The 18,299-nt window shown below is 39.4% G+C and overlaps 1 protein-coding gene across 3 annotated transcripts in view; it reads right to left on the minus strand.

Annotated features, from left to right (window-relative positions):
- Positions 1-2,033: 2,033 nt before the first annotated feature.
- The window catches only part of GABRB1 (gamma-aminobutyric acid type A receptor subunit beta1), a 394,887-nt gene continuing 378,621 nt past the window's right edge, over positions 2,034-18,299 (minus strand). The window contains exons 8-9 of one of the 3 annotated variants that reach the window (XM_027103040.1): positions 15,241-15,485; positions 2,034-2,794 (exon numbers count right to left, since the gene is read on the minus strand). In XM_027103040.1, coding sequence (XP_026958841.1) covers positions 2,450-2,794; positions 15,241-15,485 — 590 coding nt within the window. In that variant the 3' untranslated portion in view covers positions 2,034-2,449. The remainder of the gene's footprint in view (positions 2,795-15,240; positions 15,486-18,299) is intronic. The other 2 variants (XM_027103041.1, XM_027103042.1) reach the window with 2 other exon arrangements.

Raw genomic sequence — 18,299 nt, forward strand, 5'->3', positions numbered from 1 at the left:
TCTCAGAGATGCTTTACATCTAAAACTACAAGCATCAAATCCTTTAGACTTTTAAGGCAAGATAATAATAAAAAAACTATGCTCAATCTTCTCCAAGAAGAATGATCTAAACAGGTGAAGAGAACTTGTTTTGTTATGGAACACAGATCAACAGAGACTTTGTTTCTGATTTAGCATTTCATCCTTAAAAACTTTTAAAAGAGTTTTGACTTATTAATTCTTGTTAGGTATCAGCCAAAAGCCTCACTTCCTGTGTTCAAAATAAACGGCTACACAGTGGTTCCTGGGTAGTCACTGGGAATATTGACCTTACTATCACTGGTATGGCCACGTTCTAGTCTATTTGGGCATTTCACGATGGAAAAGCATCTCACCCTGCCAAAGAACTAACTAAACAGAGTTTCGAAATGGATTGCTTCATCCCCAGAGGCTGGGGATTTTCTTGACCAGGGAACTGTGATTATACAACTGAAAACTTAAATGAAATTTGGTTCCCATGCCCGATTCATTTCTCATAAAACCACTGAGATAATTTTTCCAGTCAAAGCAGGGTTTTTATATTCTTACTAACATACATTAGCTATAGCATAACCATGTATTTATTTGGGGGTTCTCTTTTCCTCTTGCTTTCTAAAAGAACACCTCATAACTCTCCTTGGGTTTATCTGTAGAAATTCAGCTTCCTCTTTTCAATTAAGTTTATAATCTCTAGCAGCTGATGCTGTTGTAAACATGGGGCCTCATCACAACCTTAGGGAGAAAGCCAGATCGTCAAACAGAGGCAATCATCCCTATTATTACCTCAACTCATATCACATCCATAGATGAGGTCCCAAATCGCCTTCATGACTGTTTGGCCAACTTTGGGTTTCACTCAGTCTTGAAAATGAACACATAGAATTCTTATATGCTCAGGCTGAACACATACACAAAAATAACGAGGCTTTAAGGACATAAAATGAGATGAATCTCAACTCTAGTTGGTTGGATATGGTTAGAATTGTGTGCTGGGCTCTTGAGGGATGCTCCTTGTATGATGAGCAAAGTAATCCATGAGCAGAGATAAGGCAGAAGCAGTAACGACTGTAGACAAGGGCTGTACTTTCAGAGCTGTTGGAAATGTTTGAAGGCTCAGTGATGTTGTTGTTATTCTGTGGTTTTGCTGTTTTGAAGGTTTTCTTTAAAGTAGAAATCTGGCGTTGAAGGAGCATGATACCAAAATGGGTATATGTGCATTTCCTGAAGCATTCATTTCCTGTGTTGGAATGCAGAGCTCAGAGAGCAGAGGCATAACATGCTAGCTGAGGAACTAGCACTGTGCAGCTACCTTGTCACCATTAGATACTGCTCTCTGGAAGGCTAAGAAATATATACTATTTGATTAAAGATTTGGCAGTTCAGGTAACTGCCCAGGCACCCTTTTCACAGCACATAAATCTTGCCTTCCTCATGGAAAGGGCAATATTTTTCTCAAGCAAAAATTTCTTACCACCCTCTTCTTCAAAGCGCACCTCCCCCCCCACCCCCACCCCAGCGCCTTTCTCTCAATCTCTCTAAAGGAGGAACGAGGACAATGTGATGCCATGGCTTCATGACACAGCGTCAAGTGATTCCAGGCTGAGGAAGTAAGTTCAGGGCTGCTCATTTGAAAGAGCTTAAAGATGGTCACTGCCTCCCAAACTCCTTATACTTAACAAGAAAAGAAAAATGTTCCCAGTGGCTACCAGGTTGGATTCTAATGTTAATTTAAATCTGCCTGGAAGTCTGAGAAAGAAGCATTTTTCAGAATATCCAGCTTAAAGGTGAGGTGAAGATGGCAGATTGGGTTTGCACAACCTGGGGCAGCGCTTGCCAGTCTCCCCCTCTTCCTCCGTGGAGCTGGGACCCCCTCCTACAGTGGACCTGGGGCAGCTTGAGGGTGGAGGGGAGTCTTCCTTCCTCTTCTAGGCTCCTTTTTGTTCTCCCTTCTTCCTGGAAATCTGTAACTTATCAATGGCTTTGTTTTGTCTTCTGAGATCCTGGAAATTGTGTTGTTTTTTGGCAGCATGAGATTGTTACAGTTGACCAGGAAGCCATGCACACAGAGAGCTGGGTCCTCTTTTCAGTTTTACTTAAAAAATAATCAGTCAAATCCAGGGCGGCTAGAACTGCTAAAGATCGGCCTATCTAATTTCTCTCGTTGTGTGTATTTGTTTGTAAACATGGCAATTAACAGAGCTCTGAAAGAGCCAGTAACCTGGACCACAGTAGACTGGAAAAAAAAATAGAGTTTTTTTTTTTTTTGAAGTAAACATGGTGCAGTAATAAAATTGATATGCAAGACCTAAAACCAATTGGATGACTGAATCTCTTACCTCAAAAAGCACAGCAGTACCGCTGCTGGGGACCTGTGGGATTAAAAACTAAGAGAAGAGGAAGGTAGTCGTTTAAGGAACCATGGGGACTGAACTTAGTGTACATAGTAAAGCCAATAAACGACGTTAAAAAGAGAAAAGGTGATGGGGAAGAACATTCGGGACCACTTGTCTATGGAATTCACATCAGTCAAGTCGGGGATTTTGACTTTGAGCTGCGAGGCGCGCCTGCGGAGGCGCCCCTTGCTGTGGGCGCCGTGCCGGTCCAGCGCGCGCCCGTACGCCTCGCGGCTGCTCAGCGGCTTGCGGTACTGGATGCTGGCACTGTCGTACGAGTACATGGTGGCCTTGGGGTCGCTCCCGCCCGTGAGCACTTCCGAGCCGCTAGTCTCGTTCCTGATCTCCAGGGTGCTGAGGAGAATGTTGCCGTGGGCGTCCACCTGACGGAGAAAAGACGGGCTCAGGCACAGCTGCCCGGACGTTCGCTCGTTTTGGTTAACCTGTAACTGTTGATACTGCGTGGCACTCAATACACACCGTCTTGCTAGACATCTGGCTCTGTGCGCCTCCTGGACATCTATCTACCTGCCTATCTATCATCTATCTATCTACCAGCTATGTATCGAATCCATCATCTATCAATCCGTCTAATCTACTGTTTATCTATGATCTAATCTATCATCTAATTTACCATCCATCTACCATTTATCTAATCTAATCCATCCACCATTTATCTCCACTCACAAAACAGTATGTGTGTGTGTAGTATATTATTAAATATATAATTTTATATATTATATATAAAATATGTAGTTTTTAAAAACTACCATTTATCGAAGCCATATAAATACATTACATATATACATATATTTTGTAACAAAAATGCCATAGGTATTTGAAAAAATAGCATATATATGTTTATATACATGGCATTTTTTCTTGTTACAAAGTGATATATGGAAACGTTCAAAACTATAAACAATCAGGAAACAAAAAGTAAAAATTAATAATTTCACCTTCAGTGTCGATTATTTTTAATATCTTGCTAAACTTCCAGTCTTTTTTTTATTCATATATACTTAAAAACACAGACTCACCTAGTATATTTTGCTTTGCAATCTGCTTTTGTCAGTTAATAGTATAGCCTGGTCATCTTTCCACGTTAATAAATATTCCTCTGTGACAGCGTGTGTTCATAGATTATATGGATAAACCATAATTGAATCAATCTATTTTTAGATGTTAAGGCTTGCTTTACTGTTATACTCTTAAATAAACAGGCCTGCAAAGAAAACCTTTTAGCTAAGTCTTTGTGCATATCCGTAGTTATTTCCTCTGGCTAAACTGCCAGAAGTGTGATGGATGCATGGGTTGAAAGGACAGGCCTGGCTATACTTTGACTTTTGTGTCTCCACTGTTGTTCACTGTTGCTTCCTACCATTCCAGTGATACCTAGCCCAGGTTTCCTGGTTTTTCTCTATGCTATGCCCAGATAAACACTTTTGGAACTATAGGAAGCGTGAGCACCTTTGGCCTATGATGTGGCTTTAACTTCAAGCTGATCTCCTTTGCATCTGGTTTACCTGGAGGGGACATGGCTCATTCATACAAATGAATTTGAAGTACTTCCAAGGACAATACAGGCAGCTGTGTTTAAATTTAGAGTTATTAGCACAGTGCCCGACTTACAGTCCGTGCTTTTAAATGCTCTCTAATGACACTGATCTCAGTAAACCCTTGTTGAAAGCCGTAGGTTTGGATAGGCAAGCAAAGAACCTGGTGACAAAGAAAGAGCTAGAGAAAAGCTTGGGAAGAGGCAAAGACAAATGAAAGAAAAGATAACTAAGATTTGTTGCGTGTCCATCATCTGCCTAGCATTATGGTAGATGCTTCACATGTATTACTTGTTTAACACTTACAACAACAAACCACCTCCAGTTTATGCCCCAGTAAGTGCCAGACCTGAGATTACAACCCATGTCTTGTCTGATTCAATGCCCATGTGCTTTTTACTAAGAATGAACCACTTCACAGTCCTCGGCCATCATCACATCCTGCAGTGAATTTAGTGATGCAGTTGATAGCTTTAAGCTTCAAGTTGGTTGGAGAAAGAAATGGTGACTGAATCTGGCCTCTGTCTCTCCATTCTCACCTATCATCATTTCCCTTTGTGAAGCATTTTGCTGTAGTCTAACTAGGCTACCCACTGTGCCCTCACTTGGGACATCTATTGGCTTCTTTATTCAAGGAGTTGTTATTAATTTTTGTTACTGTTGTTAGTAACTACTATTTATCGAATCCTACTGTGTAATTTATCAGTTATTTTTCAGACACTATGAAATCTATAATATTATCCTAGTTCAGCAGATGGGGAAGCCGAGGCTCAGACAGGTTAAGTAAATTGCCTAAGATTTAACAAATAATAAGTACCCAATTTGGAATTCAAACATAGGATACTCTTTGTCTCACGTATCATTTATTTCCTCTTTGCACGTTAATCAATATGTTTTCTTCAAGGCTCAATTTAACATTTTACTTCCTCTGTGTACCTGTGTACCTTCCCTGATCATAGTGACCTCAAGAATTTTCTCTCTCTCCAAACCTTTATTGACGCTTACTATGAGCCAGCTACAGTGCTAGTTGTCAAGGATGTGTGTATGTGTGTGTGTGTGTGTGTATATATATATATATGTATAATATAGTGTAAATCTATGGTTAAAAAAGTCATGCATATGGAAGTTTATGTTACTAAAGAGGACAGTAGGGTTGAAGTGACAAGGAGCAAAGTCCTGGATTCATTAGAGACGGGACAAGTAGGTTAGAAGATTAGGTGATGCATGTGATTTGCTAGGTACTGTGGAACAGTCAAGAGAATCCTCGAACATGGATTTTGTCCTTGAGATAATAGTCTCCTTAGAGATACAAGAATATGACATAATATTGAAAGTGACAAGACTTTTAACCAAATGCTAAATGATACAGTATAGACCATGATTGGGGTGCATAAAAGTGAGAAATCATTGGGATTCATGGAAGGCTTCATGAGGAGGTGGGGCTTGTACTGAATCTTAAAGGATGGGTAGAGGATAGAACACAGGATTGGGAGTTGAAATCTGCGTTCTCATCCTGGTTTTGTTATTAACTCAGTTTCATCATCCATAAATGAAAGGCTTTCACTAGGTAATCTCAAGGGCTTGTTTCTAATTTTTGACAGATTTTGCTTATGGAGAATATTCCAGGCAGAAGAAAATACTTGTCAAACGGAATCACCTGATCTGTACTGTATGCATCATTAAGCTACATTATTATGAAATCCCTCTTAAGTAAACAAGTTGCTAGAATTTAGAATTAGCCAATGAAGCACAGAGATGCTCCTCATTAAGGAGAAGTCATGACAAACAAGGTACATTTTATTAAGATATTTTGGTTAACCTTGGTGCAGGCTCAGAGGTACTTATAAATTGCATGAAGTTTATTAGTTTGTGCAAATCCCTCTAAATATTCTGTCATCGGCCAGAAATCATAGCTTTAAATGGTTTGACATGTAAAATAATGAATCCCTTTCTGCAGCTACCCATGAAAGCTGATTTCATTACTGTATAGTTAAATTAACACTACCGTGTTCTTTATTTGGAAAAATAAGGAATGTCTTACAACTGTTATTGCCCATCTCCATTCTCTCTCCTACATAGCCTAGGACCTTTCCTAAAAGCTGGTGTTACAGGGTGTGTGTGTATGTGTGATTTTGTGTGTGTGATGGTGTGCACAAGCATTTCTTCAGAGGTATGAAATTTCGTCCTCCACCCTCCAAGATTTTGCTGCCTGGTGAGGTGGGTGTGTAGTCACCACATCACTGCTGACACCAGCAAGTTTCTGGTTGGCTTCTCCTTACCCCCTGCCCTTAGGAGAAGAGTACCTTTCCCTTTGCCTCAGCCATATAAGGACACCCAGGGGCTCCTGATATCCACAATCAGCACAGCTTTCCCAAAATAATATCCATGGGGAAAGCGGCCAGTGTGTCTTCGCGTCTTCAGAAGCAGCAAGGAGCCATGCTGGGCATCGCTTCAGCACCTGCAGTGGTGACGCTGCCTCACTGAATAAGGAAATAGTGACATCTGAGTTGGGCATGATCCAGACATCGAAGATTTTCAAATCTTGAAACAGAAGGAAGTGAGGCAAATGAAAATGTTGACACACTGGAATTCTAGGGCAGACACAGCCTAACAGATTTCCTAAAGCGTTGCTGATTTTGGAATAACTGTTCAGTGAGATAATCATTCCCCACCCCTCATACTGCCATAGAGGAAGAGACCTGCCACTCCAGTTCCCCGGGAGACAAGCTCCGGGAGGAACACTTCAAGCTCTTTCACTGCTCGCCACTGACCTATCTTATGGGCACATTTGGAAGGAGGCGGGCATACGTGGCTCTGAGCCTCCTGGACTCTTCTCTCCCTCTGATCTGCCACCAGAGAAGGTGCAATCCATTTAGGGCCGTGCATGTTGAATCCACTGCTTTGGTGGGTAAAGCCTGCGGTTGTTCAGGGTTCTGGTGATTGGGGAGGTAAGTCTGTCTAATATTGGGGGGTAATGACTTAATTATATGACCACGTAATCCTCAAACCAACACCACGGATTCTCTTTAAGTTTAGAGCATCACTCAACCTAAATTTAGAGAAAAATGAGTATAATTATTATTAAGGCTTCAGGAGGGCCAATAAATAATGCTTTCTCTTCCCCTTCAGATAGATGATCAACATGCAAGATGTCTAATAAAGGGGAGCAGAGAACGTGGCTTTAGATCTGCAGCCCCAAGGGCTTGCTAATCTTTCATCCTCACCCCACTTCCTATTAGACAGGTATATTCATGGGTTACAAGAGGTAATTTTAGGTGTAGAATGGATAAGTGTTAAAACGTTAACAGTTCATTCATTCCCTCACTCATTTACTTAGTGTTTATTGAGTGCCTACTCTGTGTCAAGCACTGTCCCCGACACTGATGAAGGAATCAGCCTCTCCACGAGCAATAGGACGTCATGTCCCATGTTTTGGAATTTCAGGGATCTCAGTTAATAAAGCTCCTTAATCTTGTACACTCTCCTGTACAAACCCTGTGACTGCTCCCATCTCCTACTGGTTCTAAACGTTTTACTGGACAAATACTGTGACCTCTTTCAAACTCAGGTTGTTAGTTCTCTTTCTAACAGACTTTTTGAAATGCTTTCACTTGTGACCATGGGATCTGCCTTCTCACTGCCTGCTGAGTCTTTCTCTCATCTTCCTCCTGAAGGTCCCTCCTGAAGATACTCCTGACCACAGGCAAATCTTGGACGGGCTCACATATGAGGGTGCACCTGGGATTTCACTGCATAAAGACCTGAGATGGGGAGAGACAGCTTCTGGCTGGTGAACCCTCTCTTTCTTTCCTGCAGTACAGTGGTTCTCAATTACAATATCTTGCTTTCAACTTCTGAGAATGCAACAGTCTTGGGAAGATAACAGTGAACAAAAGAGATACAGTTCTTGAGTTGGCGCTTATACATTCTTACAGAGGAAACGGGCAATACCCTCTTTCCCCATAAAGTTTGTTTTTAAAAACTGAGTAGCATTATGAAGAAAATGAAACAGTGGTATATATTGCTTTTCACATATTTAGAAAAAATCTAACCAGCACACTAACTTGGATACTTTGTATGTTTTTCTTAATATTACACTCATCCTATGTCATTATAATGAGTGAAAAATTTAAAGTAATTCATATTTCCTTTTTTTTTTTTTTTTTTAAATCCTGGACCTTACTACAGGACAGCCTATACATGGATGTTTAAAGGCATCTCATTCTTCAAATGGCCAGAGCAGAACTGTTGATCCTCTCTCTTCTTATCCAACTGGTTCCTCCCCAAAATGTCCCACTAGAGTGTCGCTCCAGGAGGGCAGGGACTTTGTCTTATCCATTACTTCCCAAGACCTGAGAAAAGTGCTTGGCACTTATAGGAGCAGTCAGTAAATATCTACTGAATAAATGAATGATAGTACAGGGGGTAAAAAGGCATGGTGGTTAATTTTATGTGTCAACCTGGCTAGTCTATGGTGCCCAGTTATTTGGTCAAGCGCTAGTCTAGATGTCGCTGTGAAGGTATTTTGTAGATGTGATTGACATTTTCAATCAGCTATTGTAAGTAGAGGAGATTCAGCTTGATGATCTGCATGGCCTCATCCTAACCCTTAAAAGTCTTAAGAGCAAAAACTGAAGTTTCTCAGAAAAGAAATTCTGTCTCAGGCCTGAAACAGAGATCCCGCCTGAGTTTTCAGCACACTCTACAGATTTTGGACTTGCTTTCTTTACAGCTGCACGAGACAGTTCCTTAAAATAAATATCTTCTTGTGTGTATGTTGGTTCTGTTTCTGTTGGTTCCATTGGAGAACGCTGACTGATACAAAGGGGATGGCAAAAATCAGGAGGGTGACTAAAGCCCAGGAAACACTGACATGCTGGCTGTATTTCTTCCCTCTATAGAAACCCCAGGTGAATGTATACGTTTGTTTTCTAGTTTGGGTTTCACTTCTCTCCCACCCGTCCTGTCTCATTCACCCTCCCCTTCTCTCTGCCTCCAGAATACCCAAAGAATGCCTTAGGCTGTGAAAAATGCTGTCACTCACTGAACTGAACTCTTCTGGATATTTTCAATCAGGAAATATACCAGAACTCACTTCAGTGTAATTGGAATAAAATATAATCTAGTTGTCAATGGCAGTTTTAAAACCCTGTTAAGAAATACCTCTGGGCTCAACCTACTTTGCAAACGGAAAGTGATTTCCTTACTGTTAACGAATTCAGTTAGATCCCCCTTTACTGAGTGCTTCTGAAGTACAGAGCAGGAAGCCAGGTGAAGTGATGCTGGCCATGGAACGGGCTGTCCCTCCAGAAGCCTACAGTCGAATGAATGAAGCTGTCCAGTGTGCTCAGCTGCCTTCACCTGCAGAGCACAGAGAGCCACAGAGCCACAACCTCCATCTGCGCATCCCGCTTCTGTAACGAACCGCACTTGTGATGTCGCTGTCAGTCATTAGCTCTCAATGACTCACGCACATATGGCCAGCTTATCTTTGATAAAGGAGGCAAGAATATACAATGGAGAAAAGACAGCCTCTTCAATAGTGGTGCTGGGAAAACTGGACAGCTACATGTAAAAGAATGAAATTAGAACACTCCCTAACACCATACACAAAAATAAACTCAAAATGGGTTAAAGACCTAAATGTAAGGCCAGACACTATAGAACTCTTAGAGGAAAACATAGGCAGAACACTCTATGACATAAATCACAGCAAGATCTTTTTTGACCCACCTCCTAGAGAAATGGAAATAAAAACAAAAATAAACAAATGGGACCTAATGAAACTTCAAAGCTTTTGCACAGCAAAGGAAACCATAAACAAGATGAAAAGGCAACCCTCAGAATGGGAGAAAATATTTTCAAGTGAAGCAACTGACAAAGGATTAATCTCCAAGATATACAAGCAGCTCATGCAGCTCAATATCAAAAAAAAAAAAAAAACCCAATCGAAAAATGGGCAGAGGACCTAAATAGACATTTCTCCAAAGAAGATATACAGATTGCCAACAAACACATGAAAGGAAGCTCAGCATCACTAATCATTAGAGAAATGCAAATCAAAACTACACTGAGGTATCACCTCACACCAGTTAGAAAGGGCATCATCAGAAAATCTACAAACAACAAATGCTGGAGCGGGTGTGGAGAAGAGGGAACCCTCTTGCACTGTTGGTGGGCATGTAAAGTGATACTGCCACTATGGAGACCAGTATGGAGGTTCCTTAAAAAACTAAAAGTAGAACTACCATACAACCCAGCATTCCCACTACTGGGCATATACCCTGAGAAAGCTATAATTCAAAAAGAGTCATGTACCACAATGTTCATTGCAGCTCTGTTTACAATAGCCAAGACATGGAAGCAACCTAAGTGTCCACTGACAGATGAATGGATAAAGTAGATGTGGCACATATATACAATGCAATATTACTCAGCCATAAAAAGAAATGAAACTGAGTTATTTGTAGTGAGGTGGAGGCTAGTGGCTGTCATACAGAGTGAAATAAGTCAGAAAGAGAAAAACAAATACCGTATGCTAACACGTGTATATAGAATCTAAAAAAATAAATTGTTCTGAAGAACCTAGGGGCAGGACAGGAATAAAGATGCAGACGTAGAGAATGGACTTGAGGATATGGGGAGGGGGAAGGATAAGCTGGGACGAAGTGAGAGAGTAGCATTGACATATATAAACTACCAAATGTAAAATAGGTAGCTAGTGGGAAGCAGCCGCATAGCACAGGGAGATCAGCTCGGTGCTTTGTGACCACCTAGAGGGGTGGGATAGGGAGGGTGGGAGGGAGGGAGATGCAAGAGGGAAGAGATATGGGGACATATGTATATGTATAACTGATTCACTTTGTTATACAGCAGAAACTAACACACCATTGTAAAACAATTATATTCCAATAAAGATGTTAAAAAAAGAGAGATGACAAGATATGCTCTCTGATGACATTGTTTGAACATCTGGGTATAGCCTCATGTGAAATTACAATCTTTGCTGGACCTTTTAGTTGTGTGGGCCAAAGAACTCCCCCACCCCTCTTTTTTTTTAAGCTAGTTAGATTTTATTAAGCCAGTAAGTTAGATTTCTCTCTCATTCACAAAAGAATCCTATCGTTTTGAGTATAGAAGAAATTGGAGACTAGATGCCAGAAAGAAGATGAGAGACAGAGAGAGATTTTGAGATTCCTGGAAAGGAAAATTAGACTCTTAGGTTGCTGAAGGCCCTGAAGATTAGCTAAATTAAGCCACAACTAGAGAACAAAACATGGACCAAGCCAGATTTGGGCAGGGGTTTGAGGGCTGGAGAAGTTCATCAACTGTTAACACAGGCGGTCATTAGAAATCAGAGGCCCTGCCTGGATTTCTCCAGAATCCAAGGTACTAAGTCAGAATGGTTAAGTTTCATTAAAGGCTGATGGCAAGACAGTGATGTGGGGCGGAGCCCAGGCTCAAAGGCTAATATGCGTTATCAAGCTGGTCCAAGCTAGACCTGAGAGAGCTGTTTACATTTATGAAGACTGTTTTCACACGCATTTTGTATCCTGGAATTAATCACAATACAGAGTTTATTTACATTTAGAAAGTTGTCTGAAGGTATAGAGGATTCACCATAGAGAATAGGAATGGGAGGAAAAGAAGCCAGATTACAGTGTCAACATCTGGTTCTGAAGGGAAAAATTCTTTCTTGACTTTTGGGGTTCCAACTGCCCATTGGGCATGACTCTTCAGCAGGTTTCACCAGTGTCCCCCACGACTTAGAATGATGTTGAGTCAGTCTCTGGTCAGAGACCACCCATGCAACCATTCTATCTTAGGTGGATCTATTTGCAAATGGGCAGGCATTGTGGCCAGCAGATACAACTATTTGTTCCAGCTTAGTACAAAAATGGCCCCAAAGTAGCTTACTTACAGCTTGGTTGTACTGAGTAATCTATCTTTCAAAACTCTAAATACCATCTCTAGCTTCAAATGATACCTGAGGGTTTTATGAATCTATTGTCTTTATCATGTTGGAGGTTGAAACTCTCCTAATGTCTGGATTGAGCACCTGTACTCATATAAAAAGATACTTCAGTGCAGTGGTGGAAATATAAATCAAGACAAAGCAAGCACTCCTGAAGCTTCAGTACAGATACCCTTGACAACACTGCCCAGCCAAGGCCATCAGAGTAATGTGTGATAAATGATCAACGCCACTCTATGCACTAGGGTACCAAGGCCGATATTAGGGATCCCTCAAATAAAAATTGTCTGGGACCAACCAGAACATATATGTCATTTGAATTCAACTGTTTATAAACATCTAAAAGGAAAGGGGAGGATCATCTAACCATTATAGTAAAGAAAAAATATAATATTTTCTATTTCTTAAATTTAACCAGAGGGTAACATTTTTAAATACCACTTAGGTTACATCATTAACTTCACTGCTGGAGATGATGCGCTGAACAGATGAAGTGATACACTTGCTTTGTTATTGACTCATTGTCTGCCTGAGCCCCTGGTTTTAGAATAGGATAAGGAAGTCAGGAACTGGAAAACCTAAGCAGCTACAGGCATGATTATAATTTCCTCGAGATAGTACTGGTCTATTATTATTCCGTCTAAATATGAAGAAGTTTATAAAAACTTACAATATGTTTTGGAGACTGTATTTATCTGATGCTATATCACTGTGATTCAGAAAGAATAACAGAGGTTGATAGAAAGTATGCTTGAAAACATGTCAAAAATCAAAGTGATAGAAAGAGTAAGTAAGTTCGGAGCAGAAGCTAAAATGGACTATAGATAGTCTCCTTTTCTTACTTATTATGAATACATGAGAATTTTATAAAACATTGTGATGTAACACTCAATACCTTGTGTGGTATCTGCGAACTCACCTTGAATGAAAAAGGCCTCTCTAGCAGTCATTCATTCAAAAAGTTCCTGTTTGGTATTTTCTCAGTTCTAGCCACCAAGGAAAGAACAATAAACATAATAGACAAGGACCCTGGTGCCTATCTTTGGGAAGCTTGGAGATTAGCAGAGAGATAGAGGTTACAAAAATAATTACACAAATAAAATAATTACACATATACTCTATATTGTGGTAAGTCCTAAGGTGGAAAAGCACAGGATGTCATGAGAACAAATCACAAGGGTACAAAATATAAACCAACAGACAGTCAGTTAAGGCATTCCTGAGTTAGTAGCAATTATGGTAAGAACTGGAGCAATGGAAAGATTGAGAAGGCCAATATTACCTTCAATCATACTAATTTTTTCTTCTGTGGTATGAAATCTGATTCTAATCCATCTAATAAAAATTTCAATTCTATGATTTCCACTGGCTCTTGTTTATAGTCTCAAATCCTAGTCTGATACTTCCCATCTCTTCATATATTATGTTAATCTTTTCCTATGGACTTTATTTTAAGCTGGTTTTTTTTTTTGTTTTGTTTTGTTTTTGTTTTTTTTTGTGTGGTACGCGGGCCTCTCACTGTTGTGGCCTCTCCCGTTGCTGAGCACAGGCTCCGGATGCGCAGGCTCCAGCGGCCATGGCTCACGGGCCCAGCCGCTCTGCGGCATGTGGGATCTTCCAGGACCGGGGCACGAACCCGTGTCCCCTGCACTGGCAGGCGGACTCTCAACCACTGCGCCACCAGGGAAGCCCCCTCAAAGTACTTTTAAAGCTGGTATGGCTACGATCAGATAATAGGAAGCTTCAACCTTTCTTCAAGATAAATGCTGTCCTGTCTTATTTTATAATCCATTCATAATTTTCTTTCCAGCCAGATCAGAAGTTTCTCAAGGGCAAGTATCATGCCTACTCCTTTCCCATGGCATTAAGCATAGTGTTTTATACAAGAGTATAAATTTATTTGAGTGTGTTGCTTTGAATTTTGCCCATTTGGTTGAATCTGTATGTTTTCCTCATTTGTAATTTTCTAATTACCCGACAGTGTTTCCCAAATTTTGATATCCTACTAAAGAGCATGAAGAAACACCTTGAAGATTCATTATTTGACTTCTGCCTGATTCTCCAGCCACAACTCAAATTATTCTCTTTCTCCCTCACTTCCTATGTTCTTGCTGCATTGGTCTTCTCTCAGTACTTTAACACGCCACACAATTCTTTGCCTAGAATGGACATGGCATGGTTGCTGCTTCCATCACTTAGGTGTCAGATCAAATGGTAATTCCTCAAAGAGGTCTTCCTGATCACCTGATCAAAGTTCCCTGTTCCCTTGAACCTGACCCCACACATTCTCTTGCCCATTACTCGGTTTTACTTTCTTTGTAGCACTTCCTATTACCTGAAATTATGCTCTCGATACTCGCTTGTTTACTGCCTGTCTTCCCACGTTAGCATCTAAACTCCATCATTCAGAGCAGTACCCCCAATGCTCAGAATCGTGAATGAATATTTGAGTCGTTACCCTGTGTACCATCTTGAAAACAATTTGTCTTGGATCCAGTATTTCAACGCACATAATTGTCAAATGATTTCAGTGAAAAATGCCACAGAAGTAGAGACTATAGGGATTTTTAAAAAGAATAAACAAAGCATTATTTTAATGCACAGTGAGAACACAGGTCATAAGATCTACCAGTGAAAAGCAAAGGAAAAATACTGACAATGTCTTGTATATGATAATAGCTAATACTTATTGAGTTCTTACTATGTACTAGGTATTGTTCCAAATAATAGACTTTAAAAGAAGTAACAAAACTCATTTAGTCCTTATGATCACTGAGAGATAGGTATACTATAGTAATCTCCATTTTATGGTTGATGACACTGAGAGCAGAGGTTAGATAAGGAGTTACACAGGTTGATTTGCCTGAAGTTCTAAAGCCAGTAAGTGGCAGACCTGGGAATTAAATCCAAGCAGTTTGATTCCATTCTGTGGTTGTAACCACCGTGCTATAACGCCTCATTGCCACTTAGGAGTAAGAGTTTGTTCACTTTAGTTCTCTCATTTATTTATTAAGTAGGTCTGGAATTATTCTTTTGTGTATAGTTTCACAACTATATAATTTAAAATAAAGAATAATGGACTTAGGGTTGAGTTGCAGGCTCAGGTATGTTATTAAGCTACGTAAACTTCAACCTAACATCTTCAATTGTCAGTTTTCAAATATGTGAAATGAAGGGTGGTTGGAGCCTTATTAAAGATAAACTAGTATTTCATAATTTTTTTCTGTTATGAGAGCCCTGGGCACGATGCTGCTGCTGAATTTCAGAAGAAGATTGTTGAGAATATTTAATATATTACCTGGACTTTATTCATCTCCAGTTTGTTCTTCTCATTAGCGCTCTGGTCTTGTTTGCCAGCTCCTTTTTTCTGAGGGCCTTTTCCAAAGAAGATGTAATTTACAAAGGCATATTCCAGCAAAGCCAGGAACACGAACACAAAGCAACCCATCAGGTAAATATCAATTGCTTTGACATAGGGGATCTTTGGCAGGGTCTCCCTGAGGTGAGTGCTGATGGTTGTCATTGTCAGCACTGTGGTGATTCCTATGAAACAGAAAGACACAGCTCAGCTGAACGCACTTGTTAAGTTCCCTTTTCAAGACTGAGAGGACAGATGCCGATCTCTTGTTGGTGCTCCAGAATGATGGCAGTAATGCAATAAACCACAGGGCAAAAAGGGCAGACAATTTGAAAGACAAAGCTGCAGGCTCCCTACGTAGTCCATAAGTAAATCATAAAATGGGATGCGCTGTGAGTGTTGGGTTGAAAACTGTTTTTTTAAAAAAATAATGCACAAAGGAAAAAGAAAAGTAGATGCAAATATTAAAATCTCATTGACATGCCCACTGCTTACTGTCAAATGTCCCTCCTTCTGCTACGTGCCACCTCCTTCTCTCCTTCCTTCTCTCAGCGTCTCTGTCACGTCCCTCCTAAATCTGTCCTTGTAATACTAATCACCACAGCAGTCACTACCGAACTGAAAGTTGGTGACCGGTTTGAGGAGACCTATTTCATTGCATGCAACTGTAATACACACAGGTCACAGGGTCAGTATGGTCTTTTAAAATTATAATGCATCATTCATAGTGAGTCAACATGAAAAGACGAAACAAATAAGAAAGTTCATGACTTGCATCAAGTATTTGATATATGTATTTTAAAATATAACATAATCTTATTGCTTTTTTTTTTCTTTTTCAAATATTACCTCTAGTTCCTTGATTCCAGAGACTAGAATGAATTAGTGCCCCGGAGTCAGGAAAAGACTTCCTAAAAATTCAACTTGTTAAAGAAATTTAAGAGTGTAGTCTTTTTAAAAGGAAGATTCTGCTTTGTTAAATATGGCATTATGTTAAAAGATTCTACTTTGTTAAATATGGCATTCTTAACAATATAATGTTTGTGTGTCTGTATAATATTTTGTGTTGATTATGGTGATTAAATGATAACTGGGAAAAATAGGAAGTGATACTTATATCTAATACTAAAGTCTGCTGTAATACTAATATTACACATTTGTATAGTGTTTTTGAAGTTTTAAACACTTACAGCTATGAATTATATGGCTGTCATAACAGCCTGCTGAGTGTGATAAGGCAGGTATATAATTCCCAGTTTATAGCTGAGTAAACAGAAACTCTGAGATTAGTTATTTTGCTGTAGATCACCCAGCTAGGGGCAAAAAGCAAGGAGGTATGAAGCAAAGGTATTTAAAATAAAAGCAGAGAGATGAAAAAGTAAAACGTGAAACTTGATGGAGGTCCTTAAAAATAAAGATAGGAAATGTGCAATGGATATTAAAGACAAAGGAGAACTGGCAAAGGGAATGGAAGTTAGAAAGTGAAAAGGGAAGAAAATAGTTTAGCACTCATTTGCCAGCCAGATTATTCTATTTAGAGTCCCTGATTTGACTACTAAACTTGAGGAGAACAGATAAAGTAGGAAGTCTGAACTACCATACAAAAGGTTAAAATAGTTTAGATCAGTGATAAATTTAAATGTCCGGACTGATATTAAATGCCATCATGAGTGGTGCTATTTATTTCTTTGAATAAAATTTTAAATTTCCCCTAATATAATTCTACCTAATGTTCTGTACAGAAGCAATAATTCATTAAAATCTACTAATTCCACTACTGCTTCTACTCCTTGGCTTAAATTTTTTAAGCAAGAAGGGCTAGTAAATAAATGTCTTTTTCACTTAGATAAGGTTTTAAATACCTTAGGTTTTACATTTCAAAGAACAGGTTTATTCAGCATCTGCATAGGCTGACACCTCTAATCAAAATATTATTAGCTTTGAGGATAGGTGTGTAAAGAGAACCACAATTCATGACCTTGATAGTTCATATTCCCTACTGTAGACACTGTCCGATGTTTTTTCTTTAACCATAGCGTATACACATATTCAAATAATATGTGCAGATACATGTGTATGATATGATAAATTATTTGTCTACTTTCCTTAGTCTTGTAATGTTCAAAGGTTGATAAGGGGCTGCCCACACTTGACTTTGTGAGCCTTATATACTCAACCAATAGAGATGAGCTGTAGAGTTGACAATTAGTCTAGGGGTGAAAGGGTATGCTGATCATCTAATCCAGTTCCATAGTCTCAGAAGAGAAGAGCTGTATATGTTAGCTTAGTAATAAATGATGTTCTTTTGCATATGTGTGTGTGTGTGTGTGTGTGTGTGTGTGTGTGTGTGTGTGTGTGTGTGTCTGTAAATAAACCCCAGAAAGTGATAATTGAAATGGCTCTAGGGTCAAATACGAGGTAGACCCACACATACCCAGATACATCAGACAGACCTTACATATTCTAACTTTCCAAGGAATCCTTTAAAATCTCAAATATAGCCTTTTAGCGTACAGCAATTACTCAACCATGGCAAGATTAGTTCTGAATTCTGTTTTGCTGGGAAGGAAACCATTTTTTATTCTGTCCTGATCACAGATCATTAATATAGCTGATGAATTGTCTGTGTCTTATTCAAGTAGAAGGAGCTCTATTTAAGGGAGACAGAGCAATACAATTTAACTATAGTTAATATTTGAAAGATAATATTGACATGGCTTGTTAATGGTCACAAGGTTTAGCTTTCTCCAAATCCATTTGAGAATAATGCAATAATGTTCTCCACTGTAAAGAGAAGGAACCAAAGAAGAAATCACAAAGTTAGTAAAATATTAGTGTAATGAGAATTTTAAAAGAAGCACTAAGAAGCATTTATATAGTGTTGAATGTACTCCAAGATTTGTGTTTTATTTTGGTAAAATGATAAAAAGATATTACGTTGTAAAACATTCACCCCTGTAAGTGCTTACACATAGATGTTTTATTATCCAGCACTCTTA

Source organism: Aethalodelphis obliquidens, unplaced genomic scaffold (genome assembly GCF_003676395.1).
Source record: "Aethalodelphis obliquidens isolate GAN/ISIS:26980383/991018 unplaced genomic scaffold, ASM367639v1 scaffold6, whole genome shotgun sequence".
Lineage (NCBI taxonomy): Eukaryota > Metazoa > Chordata > Mammalia > Artiodactyla > Delphinidae > Aethalodelphis > Aethalodelphis obliquidens.